General features: G+C 39.1%; 2 protein-coding genes across 8 annotated transcripts; one reads left to right on the plus strand and one right to left on the minus strand.

Moving 5' to 3' along the window:
• Window positions 1-860: 860 nt before the first annotated feature.
• LOC120908509 (uncharacterized protein CG3556) lies at window positions 861-7,187 on the minus strand. Of its 3 annotated transcripts, XR_005741146.1 has the most exons (8): window positions 6,837-7,187; window positions 4,501-5,468; window positions 4,112-4,395; window positions 3,560-3,879; window positions 3,356-3,433; window positions 3,212-3,294; window positions 2,841-3,101; window positions 861-2,772 (listed from the first exon to the last, which is right to left on the minus strand). XR_005741146.1 is itself a non-coding variant. In XM_040319551.1 (7 exons), the coding sequence occupies exons 2-7, from the start codon at window positions 5,435-5,437 to the stop codon at window positions 3,040-3,042; spliced, it is 1,764 nt and encodes a 587-aa protein (XP_040175485.1). In that variant the 5' UTR covers window positions 5,438-5,444; window positions 6,837-7,187; the 3' UTR covers window positions 861-3,039. The 3 variants fall into 3 exon arrangements, 2 of the variants coding, with proteins under 2 accessions (XP_040175485.1, XP_040175484.1); XM_040319551.1 differs by having other exon boundaries at window positions 861-3,101; window positions 4,501-5,444; XM_040319550.1 differs by having other exon boundaries at window positions 861-3,101.
• A 2,132-nt stretch (window positions 7,188-9,319) lies between these two features.
• On the plus strand, window positions 9,320-11,853 carry LOC120893914 (gustatory receptor for sugar taste 43a). Of its 5 annotated transcripts, none has more exons than XM_040296139.1 (13): window positions 9,320-9,546; window positions 9,657-9,711; window positions 9,786-9,930; window positions 10,046-10,157; window positions 10,254-10,316; window positions 10,385-10,528; window positions 10,598-10,702; window positions 10,777-10,873; window positions 10,955-11,051; window positions 11,120-11,215; window positions 11,281-11,349; window positions 11,421-11,510; window positions 11,599-11,853. In XM_040296139.1, exons 1-13 carry the CDS (start codon window positions 9,390-9,392, stop codon window positions 11,680-11,682), a joined length of 1,314 nt encoding a protein of 437 aa, XP_040152073.1. In that variant the 5' UTR covers window positions 9,320-9,389; the 3' UTR covers window positions 11,683-11,853. The 5 variants fall into 5 exon arrangements, with proteins under 5 accessions (XP_040152073.1, XP_040152074.1, XP_040152075.1 ...); XM_040296140.1 differs by having other exon boundaries at window positions 10,777-10,861; XM_040296141.1 differs by having other exon boundaries at window positions 9,798-9,930.
• The last annotated feature ends 703 nt before the right edge of the window (window positions 11,854-12,556 follow it).

Consider the following 12,556-nt stretch of genomic DNA (forward strand, 5'->3'; position numbering starts at 1 on the left):
GACCGCTGCCTCATCCTGAGGGCTCACTGTTGACAGCAGGGCTGTAATCCTGTGACGTCCTCAGTAAGGATCGCGGCGCGAGAAGGACCAGTCGTCCTCTCCCCGCATTGCGTGTGTTGTGTATATTATTTATTACCCGTGTTTATTGTACCCATACCAAAGATAGGAATAAAACACATATTCTGTTTGTGCCGTACACCACCGTCTCCATGTCTCATTTTTGCGGACACAACAAGAACTCTAGCGTGGAGTTTGCGTTTCGCCCGTTTTTACTCTTCATCGGTGCGGATATTCTGTAAATGTAAAAATAGCCTATTCAATCGGCATTATTATTATATTACTTTTTTTACTTTTTAATTGAAGTCGCTTACTTTTGGCTATGAAAATGTAATGCTCGTAACATCGAAATCGACAACATGGAAATTTAAAGAGCATTTAAGCTTTGTATAACACATATGAATTTATATTAGTATCATTAAGGCTTATGTAACTATTTCACACCGGATTTTGTACTACAAGTACAAAATACAAATAGAAACAAACAAATATTATCAATAAAAAAATGATGAAAGGCAAATTAAGATAATTGTTTTATACGAGTGATATATTTTCGATTGTAGCACAATCGATGAACAATCGACAATAAAATTTTACTATCCTCCTGGCTGTTCGGACTGCTTGGTACTTAAATAAGTCTTGATCATAAGACTGTGTAGGACGGGGCATGACCGCTTAGTTAGTTACGCCAAATAGAAGAACATAAGGAGAGGTTGTTATACACAGGAAAATACGGCATGTTCAATTTAGTGTACTGTGACTACAATACAGATAAAGTATTACATCAAGGAAATTAATCACAATTAAAGTAGACAATACAATAATAGCTTTTTATTATTATTTATTGCGTTGCTTATTTGCTATCATGCTATGTGATGCTAGATTAGCGCTTTGCTAATAATTCTATATGAAGTTACTTTCAGCGCGGTCTCCTAAGACGTCTCCGTTCCGTTGCGATGTGGAATTGTTGTTTAGTATCGTGATGGACCCTACGTGTTGCGTTTTTGTTGGCTTGCTGTTGTCTTTTTATTAAGATAGGAAACATATCAGCTATTCAAATTAGCTTACACTTAAGAATGTCGAAAAATAGTTAGTGTCTAACTGTCTAACTCAATAACAGTTTATGCATTTATGCAGCAACTAATATTATAATAGGTAAAGTTTCCTATTTGCAATATCAGATCACTGCCATCATTAACTTCATTTGAGCCGCGTAGCATAATGTAAATTACAGTATAACCTCACTAGTTGGGACTTTTTTAGTTGGATTGTTCACTAGCTGGCACCTCAATAGTGGAATTGTCATCCAACCAACGAGGTAGCTTTGACAGAAAGAAAACCCGGAATGGTAGTCATGGTCAGCTTTTAATCAAAGCCATTGCGATGAATTTGCGTTTGGTTCAAACAAGTTTGGAGGACAAAATTTTTCAGTTTCGTATTCATTCTTCGCATTGGCGGTCTGCCAAACAACTCAACCATCGAGTTGCACATCCACTAGTTGGTACGCAATCTTTATCCCTCCCAGTGAGGTCATACTGTATATTGTCTTCAACACAAACATACAGCTACGATGTTTAACATTATAGATGTTATAATGTAATAAAGCGACAGGGCTAGCAGATCCAAACGAGGTCATGAATAGAAGAATTCCAGTCGCACCACATTTACCATACCAGATTCTAATTCCGCCAACTAAGCTTACCGACTTAGCATTAACGAGACAATCTACTACTTGGCTTTGCTGTGCTTGCTGTTTCTCGTGTTTGTTTTAATGCACTAAAATCGATTCCCTTCATCTCAACCCATGTTGTTGTTCCCTTTTGCCAGATCACTATTACTGAGGCTACAAAACTTCTTACAATCCTACATTGCTGGTGTCTGTTCGTGATCTTAACGTATTATTTGCTCGATTAGAACCGTTCCTTATACCGTTTAGCGAACCGTTGTTTTCTGTTTTGTTTCTTTATGCTTTAATTATTGTCAATTTGGAGTGCATCATTTGCTGGTGCTGCTTGAGCAATAATTCACTTCGCTAGATCCGCTATTGGCCAAATTAAAAAAAAACTCCTGCACAATTGCAAAGGCGCCCACCTTTTGCTGGCTGACCATACAAGCGATGGCTTACTGGTTAGTTGTGTTTTTACCATTGTTTTAGCGTTCCTACCATGCTTCGGCATTTGCATTGTATTTATATGTATATTTTACGGCTGTATATGTATATGTGTATATATATATTCATTTACGGTTTTGTATATAGATATTTATGTATATTTTGTATAATTGTTTGTATACGGTTATATCATGTTCATACCGCCTATGGATTGTAAGGTGGCTCAATATATCGTGTTTGTTCATAGCTTCATTACATTCTTCCTTTATACTCATTTACGGATGGTCCACATATTATTTAATTTTCCCTCATCCGTCCCTTGCCAGCAAGCGGAGAGAAGACTGTCGATTCACATGATCTTCCTTCCTCCGTCCCGTATTTCTTCTGGTACATAATACTTTCTATGGTATTACTACGTAAATCGTAATTATGTTTCATTACACGGAGCACTCTTCGTCAGCATCTGAACCTGACTGTTGAGCAAACGATGTTTTTCCTTGAAGCGTCAGTATCATCTGTATGTATCATCTGACGCGTGATCGGACCGGTTTGAGCATTTGACCACTCATATTCAACCTAACTGTGTAACTAGATCGTATGTTGTGCTGGAAAGTTAGAAACATTGCTCATCGCAAAATTCGTGATGTTGTGTACTTTTGATCATCTAACCTACATTCAGAGATGCTGCAGCTTTGCTCATTTCCAGTCTCATACATAAAGCTGCAACCGCTTTATTAGCATTTGTTACATACTTTATAGCTGTTTTAATCGCTGCTACTGTTGATCAATACTATTGGTGGCGTTGAAGTTACTTGTTGTTTCTTATTGCTTACTATTCTTATCAGATTTGTAGAATCGAAGAAAATGAAAGCTTAAAGCTTTTTGTACCAGTAGAGATAGTGTTCTCCATCTTCCACTAACAGCTCATCCACCCCTGTAAGTAGTTTATACAGTATTAATTGCACATTTTCTCGCACCACAGATGTTGAGTTATCCACAGTTACTGTAGGCACAAGAGTATAGGTAAAATCAAAACTCTCTTACCTAGCGGAGCTATTAGCTGATTACCAGGCGGATTTTTTGTGTCTGGCCTTTCGGGCAAGCGATATAGCAGCCAAAAGTGATAGCTGTAAAGGAAACGGTCACATGTGTTAGCCGTTTGCCACTCTTAGACTAAAACATATCTACCTTTTCGGTTCCTCCTTCATTCCAGCCAACGTGTGAACGTAGTGTCCGTTGGGCCATTCACGTGCTTCAAACGAAAACCTGAAAACCATGCAGCATAAAGAGATCAGTTAGCATACACACAACACCCAGGATCTTTTTTGCTTATGTTTCTTGTACAGTCATAAACGAACGGTATAACCGCACCATCATCAGCTATCGCCATACCTAGGATCTATTTCTGCCGCTTGCTTCATGGCCCGGAAGAATGTTGTATTTTTCGGTGACGTCAAATCGAGGAAATACTCCTCAGTTTCGTTTGTACCCACCCACAGGGTGTACGTATATGAAACGTTTCTTGGTTCCAGCTCTTCTACGGGCGATATACCGAGCCCAACCGGGGCAGCTAGCTTCGGCTCGCCATTTTCCGATGGTTCGTTGGATTCGCGCATTACGTGATCGCATTGCAGCGCTCGAACGGCTCCCAATCCCCGCCAACCAAGCGCAAGTACGATATCAGCTGTTAATCCGATGCCAATGCTAGGATCCTATCAAACAACAATCGGTTAAATAAACGAAGGATTAAATAATTTGGCCGCTATTTACTCGAGCAGTGGCTGGTAAAATTTTAAGGCTAAAAGAGCAAAAGCCTATAAAAATGTTCATAGTTCCCCGTGAAGAGCCATGAATGGATGAATGAATATATGTGTGAACGTTCGGTGAAACTTATGAATGGGAAAAGAGCCACTCAGCTCACGATCATGCGGATCGTTTGCTAACCTGTCCATCTTGCAGCGGTTCCTCCGTCCAGCCTCCGTCGGTACGTTGCTTAGCCAGTAACCACTCCGATGCGGCAGTTCGATTCCATTTGCCGGCGGGATCGGGCTCCAAATCTTGCAGCGCCTGCATGGCTAGTGCCGTGCTCCGCAGCGAACCAAAGCTACCCTGCGGCCCCTGTAAGCTAGCCAAACCCCGAGCAGGACGACGAACAAAATGCTGCAAATGTCGGTGACGATGATCGGTTACTATGCAACGGAGTGCCAACAACACCATGGCAATCGTATCTACAACAAAAAAAAACAATGCAATTTAAACATCTAGCTAGGATCATAAAGCACAAACTAAAGCAGAACTAAGGACAAGGATTGAACCGACGTTATTTTACTTACCAACATCGTTCACCTCTCCGCTAGCTATGTCCAACAGTCGTCGAATTTGACGCTTTCGCACATGTGTGGCAGAACTGCATATGGCTAGTGCTGTCAACGCAAACTCATACTCTTGTCCCTGATCGTGCTCATGATGCTCCAGCGCGGCTACCAAATCGTGACCGTAAAAATGACGTGCATCCTTGCAGAGACCTCCCATAGCCAAGATGTACTTGGCAATGTGATCGGTATGCGGTAGCTTCGCTGTAGCATGATGCCGGTCGAGCATCGTCAACACCTCAATATCCATCTGCTTGATGGACAACAGGTTCTCCAAGTCTGATACCGCCTGTATAGGATTATCATTATCCGTTGGGTCGCGGGCTCCGGACAACTCTTTGGCCAGAATTACCATGTGCGTGTCGTTGCCCCAACTGTAGTCGGGCAACCGTTTCTCCCTCAGCCAACACAGCGCTCGCTGAATGCCCACGCTTTCCACCTGATTTGGTCCTCCCGGCCCAAGCTGCTTTTCCTCGATCTGCAAAACGTCGACCGGCAAGCTATCGACTAAATCTTGCCGTAAGGATATTTGAGTTGCCGGTGCAAAGGTAGCAGACATGTTCGATATATACAGCGGAGAAACGGTCGATTGCTGTGTGGATATAGGATCAATGGTGGTACTAACATACAATCCTGCGACGGTTCCACCCGGCTGGCCAACGGTAACCGAGCCCGTCTGCTCGGTAGGAAGTGCGTTTAGCTGCACAGTCGATGTTGCATACTGGTAATGTTGATGCTGTTGTGTCGTATGTGCTAGACCGGTGGTTGTGTGGGCTGTATCAGACGTACTTTGCATTGTCGGTGGTATGATAGAGGTAACATTTTCACCAAGTATGCTATTGACTAATAGTAACACCGTAGCAAGAAGTGCTGCCGCAATTTGCTTTCGATGTATCATCTTTAACCTGCAAGTTTTGGAAATTGATGCACTTGAAGCATATGGTTTAGAATTAGTTTTGCTAGAATTAGAATTTAATTGTGAATGACGTAAATATTTACGCAGCTGGCTGCTAGTACGGGGCTTGATTTACATAAACAAATAAAAGGAACACCCTATCTGCGATATGGCCATCTATAAAGACGCACCAATGATTTAAATATGACTGACTAATCATGTCATGACGAACATGTTAACGGTGGCGGAGACGAACGATGATAACCTCTCCGCTTCCTAAGGGCAGTTAGATCGTTCGTTCATTCAACAGACCTCCATCGCAAATTGAATCGTACAGCCAATATAAGTATATTGACAATACTGTCCTGGTCACATCCTGGTTGCTCAAGTGGAGCGGCAATACGCAAACATTCAAAGGGCAATAAAATTATCATTATTAGCAGAAATCCCGAGTCTGATGGATCGATCAGTTTTAATTAAACAAGAACTTTCTACCATGCTGAATAAGTAAAACTAATAAATTGAAATTTGCTTGCTCTCAATCGATCAACCACTCGCAAATGTTGTCAAAAGGTAAACATGTGTATCTTATTACTATTAACCAAAACACATATTTTATTAAAAAGTGTGCAGTAGCGATGGACAACCATCAAGCAGCAACTATTCTATCTGCCGACATTGGCAATGCTATGCGGCCTAGACAACATGACGCGGCCTAGACACAAACACACATCCATGAACTCGTCGAATCTATCGACAAGCATCGTAAAATCAATACTCGTCTTCATGGGTTGTAACGTGATTCATCCTTTGCAATCAATCGTCGGGTTTCATGGTGAGGTATCAGTGACCAGGGATAGGCGTGTTCCCTGGACTGGGTGTTCATCGATTAGACTTTCATGCTTTACAAAGCAACGAACGTGATTTGTTCCGCAAATCTTAATACAACGGCAATGTTTTTCAATTATATAAAAAAATCATAAATAATATTTCTGGAAGTTTGCAAACGGAGTGGCAAAGATTGATAGTCTATCATCAATGAACCAGTGAATGAATAAAAGATTTAAAGTATATAGTGAACTTTATGACGTTTTTGTCACCTTCTTAGGAGATTTGTGATGATTTTCGAAGCCGGCGCTTAACAAGTTTGACTCTCTCTTTGGAATGTTTTTCAATATTCTTAAAATCCAACCACGTCAATTCATCAAAGCTCAAGTTTACAGCGCTATTTGTAAAATATATGATAATATATCTACAAATCTTAAATGTTGTAATAAATATGAAATCCCTCCGAAATACAAATGAATTGTTTTTCGATATGGAATTTGCAGCGATTTCCATCGACTCATTATTTTTCTACGAAGGGCGTGTGTCAGTTGTGTCAAACAGTTTTCTTCCCTACCTTTTAATACGGTTCCGGCGAAAATACTTCAAAGCTGTTTATATTGCACCGCACATTATTTTACTGGGCGGAACTTTCGTAATTTACACCAGCAATATACATGCACCAAGTTCTAACGAGATTGCCACTAAATAATCACTTTCACTTTCTTACACTGATAAGAAATTCAATAGCATTCAGATATTCAAAGCTAGGAAGCGAATAGTCTACGATTCGACTATCGTCGTTTATCGATAGGGATATGCACCCAGTTCTCACAGGACGAAAAATGACTGAATAACAAAGATAATGCAGCTTTCATTAATATGTGCAGTAGATACTAAACACACCCCAGTTGATTTGATTGTGAAAGTGCAATGAAGGAAGGTAAAATAATGATGTTAGGTTTCGACAGATGACGGACATGCGCATTCTTCATGTTCTAATGTTATGTTGGCAGCATTCCATGTTTGTCTTATTTGAATATATATATTTTTTTGTAATGTGAAATTCGTTATATTCAGTATAATAACATAACTGTGTGTTTTAATTAAACTGGTAAATAATTAAGTTCATTCAATGAAATTCGGTTAACTTTATATGTTTGTTAGAGCCGTATTATCGTAGCGAACATGAAAATATCTCAATTTTACAAAAAAATGTTCTTTTGCTTTTAACATGTCCATTCTATCTTCTTTATATGTTTTATATCAAATTATTGTTAATTGTAACTGCATTGGTGTACAGTATTAGTGTCTATTTGCTTTATTTATCTGATCTTTGTTATATTTTAACAATTCAACATTATTAAGAGTTATGTCCGCACAAAATGAAGTATGAAATAAATACTGAATATGTATTTAACATTTTTTGGTTTGGTAGATACACGGATACATTATAAATAACGCACACACGCAATGCGAGGAGAGGACGACTTGTCCTTCTCGCGCCGCGATCCTCACTGAGTTATATGATATCGTTTTTATATGATATCTAATGATTTGAAACGTTTTCTATAAGTATCATCTGTGTTCTTACCATCTTTTCCATAGAGGGAAATTGAGTGGAAAAATATAACGTTTGATAGAAAATTTAGAGTTTCAACATATTTTTTCATAAAACTAGTTAACCGGGCCGACGGTTACAGAGCTACGCAATATAATTATGGGGATGTTTAGTACCTTCAGGATGCGCACAAAGTTTTTTTAAGACAACACTATTCCGTGTGTTATCTTTAATCCGAGAGAAACATTTAGTGAAATTGGTTTAGAACCCATTCGTTGAAATTGATCTCTAATACATGTCGTTTCCTTCTGGGGGTTCGAGTCATATAATGGAACAGTTCAATCGGTTAAGAGAATGTTTTAAACCGGTAGTGGAATCGTGCAAGCATTCTGTGGAGGTTTGCAATCATATGATGGAGTTTTGCAACCGAATAGGCGAATTTTGACAGCATACTTTGGAGCTGTCATCAAATTGTGGGTCGCCGCATGGGAAAAAGTGAACGGTTAGGTCTTCGGCACGCATACAGATCTGACTGAAATGTGTTCTGAAAAAGATGCAAGATAACTGTCGGTGTCATAGACTGAACGAAAAAAAAACATTCGTTTTGGATCGGCAGAATTTGTCACACACAACGACACAAGAAGATCGATCTCACTTAGAGCGAGAAAGAATGCACATATTGCTAGCATTGTATTGTCGGGGCAATCATTTCAATCTATGTGACTTTAGAAGAATATTAGGAGCTAGAAAACTTTTGGAATAGATTCTATAAATATAACTACATGCTTTGCATAAACATATCATTACAAAATTAACGACTAACCGAAACCAAAATCTTTTATTGTATGTATTACCTACATGGGTAGGTGGTTATAGAAGTAAGGGGTTAAAGTTGATGTCGTTTTTTTAAAGAACATTTAAAATATTCTGAATTTTTCACCACTATTTTAAAACATCGAGCCGGTCTCATAGTACAGTCGTCAACTAGTACGACTTTACCAAAGTAGCATGAGCTTTTTGTTGTTGCACGAAGCCGTATTTCTTTCGGTGAAAGAACCTGTACACAACATTAATACAACATGGAACATACCCACACTTATACAATCAAGTGTTGATTTTGTTTGTCCGTACCTAGCTCCGGAAATAAACAAAACCCAACATACAGGAAACCTGCTGTTACTCATATTAACCTTTTCCCACCTACCTGCTACAGGACTGTCAAGAAACAATTATTTAAAAGCCTTTCCCCAGTTCTTCCCAGAGCCGATAGCAGGTCACCTGATAATGGATAACGGATAACGACCAACGCCTGCACTAATCCAATGTAAACAGTATGATTTAAAACCTGAACTAGTGAGTGCTAATAGCAGTCGTGTAAAACGCAGCTCGGAAAAGAACTAATAAACAACAACAAGTACAAGCCTGGTGGTTGCACTTGGCTCGATCCAAGGCTATAAAAGGGTTCTGCTTCACGAGGGACGCATCATAGTGCAGTTACAATTTCCTTGTTTGGCATTTTTATGCGCTACTTGAAGTACAGTCTAAAGCATACTACGATACAGCCCGGTCATGGAAATATCAGAGTCTACTAAAGTAGTGTTTTACGTAAGCAGAATATTTGGTCTTGCACCTTATGTAGTGAAGCGCACTCCTATTGGCCAAATAGTGGATTACAAGCGCAGCGTGTTTCTCATAGTTTATAGTGTAGGCCTTGTGTTTTGCTTAGGTACGTACAACGTTTATACATGTTGTACCCATTTGTCTGCGCCTATAAAATAAGCCTTTCCCTACCACTTCTATCATTTTGTTTTATCAACTATCAAACAATTCTACCAGCTGGCCTCACCTACAAAGGAATATTTTTCGATGTAACTTCCAAAAAACCTATACGGTAAGACATACGATGTGCCCTTACATGTCGTACATCCCCGACCATAGGAACAGCCCGTTAACAATGTTAAAAAGCTTCGTTTTCAGAATGAAAACAGCTACTTCAAAGGTGGTGACCATTCTAGACGTGTCGGTGGTAGTGTCTGCCTGCATTTGTGGCACACTCAGTGGAATAGGGGGACTGCATTTTGTGCGTGAGCTTAATCGACGGTTAACCGAAGTGAGATCCGCTTAAGTGTTTTCTAAATTTTTCCACAGCTGTACAGCACTTTACCATGTATTTGTAATATTTTTTTCAATCATTCTACACTCCTTTAAATCATAATATGTACGAGGCCGATGAAATACTGTCATTGTACGTCAAGGAAAGTACCCGAAGCCGGAGGCAACAACGCAAAGGAATCCTCATGCTAGGATTAGTATGTTTCATCATTACTGGAGCACTCTGTAAGATTCTACTCCTCCTCTGAACTAGACTTACAACAAACTCGCCAAGAGTTGAGTTTTATTTGCATTGATTTGCTCCTGTTTTTGCTTTGCCAGCTCTGGACATATGGGTATGGTATCGCATTGCCGATAAGATAAAGAAAGAAAACAGCAATTCCAGTAAGTTTCTTCATGGTGTCCCCTCTTTTGGAATCTTTGTTCACTATTGCACTATTGTCTTTTTTTAGGTGCCAACGTACTAGGCTACTTTCCATTTTACTGCTTGTACTACATACTGATGATGTTTCATGTCCTGTTCGCACAAGCTGCACTGGGCATTGGTAATCGATTTCGCCACTTGAATGTGGCGCTGTACGAAATGTTTCCCGAATGTACGACCCTCGCTCATACAGATTGATCATCATTAGATCGTACTTCTCATCCCTTGGTTATCTTTTCAGTTGGCAGAACACCGCGCATCGAAATCTCATCCATCAATTTAGATTCCGATAAAAATAATCCTATCGATGTTGACCTCCGAAAGTGTGTAGCAAACGTGGCGCATGGTAGGGTATTGTTTAACTCAACCTCTAAATGGCCATCGATACGAAGTAGCTCAACTTTCACCAATCATTTTCAGGATTTGATAGGAAGCGAACCTTATCATCGAGAAAAATAATTGAAGATCTTGCCGTAATACATGCTTCTCTTTCATATTGTATAGTGTTGGTTTCGAAGCAAGTGAATCGAAGCAATGCAGGAAAATTCACATCTACATATTATCTTAAATTTCCGTGTTTTGTGTACAACCATTTCAGGACATTTGGAATTGCTTTGCTGGCGGTGCTAGGGTCGTGCTTACTACATCTCGTCGCCACGTCGTACTTTTTAATGGTTGAGTTGGTTGGTGACAAGGTGCACTTTAACTATAACGCTTGTTACCGTAGCTTGGTTAAATATGTTGCTCTGTTTATTTGTTTCAGGATGCAGTATTTGCGTGGATTCAGGCATTGTGGTTATTCATTCATATTTTTAGATTTTTACTAACCATTGAACCCTGTCACATAACTAATGTGGAGGTAAATTCACCCTAAAGTGTAGCAAAAGTAACACGCATACTCCTAATCAACCTAAATTCTTTCAGTCAAATCGTACTATAACCATTATAAACAGCTTAAGGAGGACCTGCAAAGATGTTGAAATGATAGAGAGTGTATGTCTTAGCGTAATTTATAACATTAGATCGTTTTAAAATTAATTAATCTTAATTTAATATACGTTTAGATCAACATGTTTTGGCAGCAGTTGATCGCTAGCAACTTTTCCTTCACCGCTTGTGGACTATGTACAATTGACAGACGAATTATCACATCGGTTTGTTTCATTTGTATTGTTTAACATTTCAGGGATGAAAAAATATCTGTGTTTTTCCGATAATTTTTCAATTTATTATTTTTTTTAGTACTGCGGAGCGATTGCCACTTACTTAGTAATACTAATTCAATTTAAAGAAGCCGATGACAATTCTGGAAAAACGCCACACTAGCCGACTACAGACGAAACAAGTATAGCATTAAAAGTGGCATGTGTATGGTTTAAATTTAAAATTATGTGTAGCGACATAATTTAAACATTATTTATCACCAACAAACGTACGGTGGAATAATCATATCAAAATAATAAATTTGATAATAAAAAAATAGTTCACAATAAGGAATGTACATATTTTTTTCTTTCAAAGTTGGGCTCTTTTTAATTGTAAACACATGGTACGTATTACTTGTCCAGTTTCCATCAATCTTACCTCGCTGGTGTTGCATCCTTTTGTTTTGCTTTCTAGGATGATATTTGTTCTTGCATTGTGATCCTTGCTTCGAAAGTTTCCATCGGTATTTTTCCACTGCCTGTCGGTACCTAACTCAAAACAAAAACTCATGCCATAAAATATTTGCCATAAGGGAGTCAATTGTGTCACTCTTCTTAATTCTCTTAAGAGAGCTGGTACTGTGACCCACCTTCGACGATTGTTGAAAGATTCTTGAGGTTGGTTGTTATTGTAAATGGTTAATGTTGTTATTGTAGAATTATAGGGTTTTGGACCTCGTGGCGAAAGAGACCTCTTTTAGGTGCTTCAATGCTTCATCTGACCACATAGTGATCGGATGGCAGCTCATGCCCTCGATGCTATTGTGAGCACTGTTGCCGACAGTTGCAATCCTTCGAAAATAATCTGCTCCAGATCTCCAGCGTGGTCGACCCATAATCCTTTTAAGCGTCTTAGTCACAATCATCTGATATATTTATTTCATTATTTATTTGTTACATTGAATGAATACCAAAGATCCCAGATATTAAAGATGTTTAAACAACTGCGAAGTACTGCCAAAATCAAACAAGTGATTCACATCATTAAATGCACA

This window comes from Anopheles arabiensis, chromosome 2 (assembly GCF_016920715.1).
Source record: "Anopheles arabiensis isolate DONGOLA chromosome 2, AaraD3, whole genome shotgun sequence".
Taxonomy (NCBI): Eukaryota; Metazoa; Arthropoda; class Insecta; order Diptera; family Culicidae; genus Anopheles; species Anopheles arabiensis.

What these genes read in the sequence shown, in the direction of transcription:
- LOC120908509 (XM_040319551.1), bottom strand. Translation starts at nt 5,437, where the DNA reads ATGATACATCGAAAGCAAATTGCGGCAGCACTTCTTGCTACGGTGTTA. An exon ending in AACCGCTGCAAGATGGACAG is followed by an intron (nt 3,880 to 4,111) that starts GTTAGCAAACGA and finishes GTTGTTTGATAG; the next exon opens with GATCCTAGCATTGGCATCGG. An exon ending in ATGAAGGAGGAACCGAAAAG is followed by an intron (nt 3,295 to 3,355) that starts GTAGATATGTTT and finishes TTTCCTTTACAG; the next exon opens with CTATCACTTTTGGCTGCTAT.
- LOC120893914 (XM_040296136.1), top strand. Translation starts at nt 9,390, where the DNA reads ATGGAAATATCAGAGTCTACTAAAGTAGTGTTTTACGTAAGCAGAATA. An exon ending in AGGCCTTGTGTTTTGCTTAG is followed by an intron (nt 9,547 to 9,656) that starts GTACGTACAACG and finishes CAATTCTACCAG; the next exon opens with CTGGCCTCACCTACAAAGGA. An exon ending in CATCATTACTGGAGCACTCT is followed by an intron (nt 10,158 to 10,253) that starts GTAAGATTCTAC and finishes TTGCTTTGCCAG; the next exon opens with CTCTGGACATATGGGTATGG.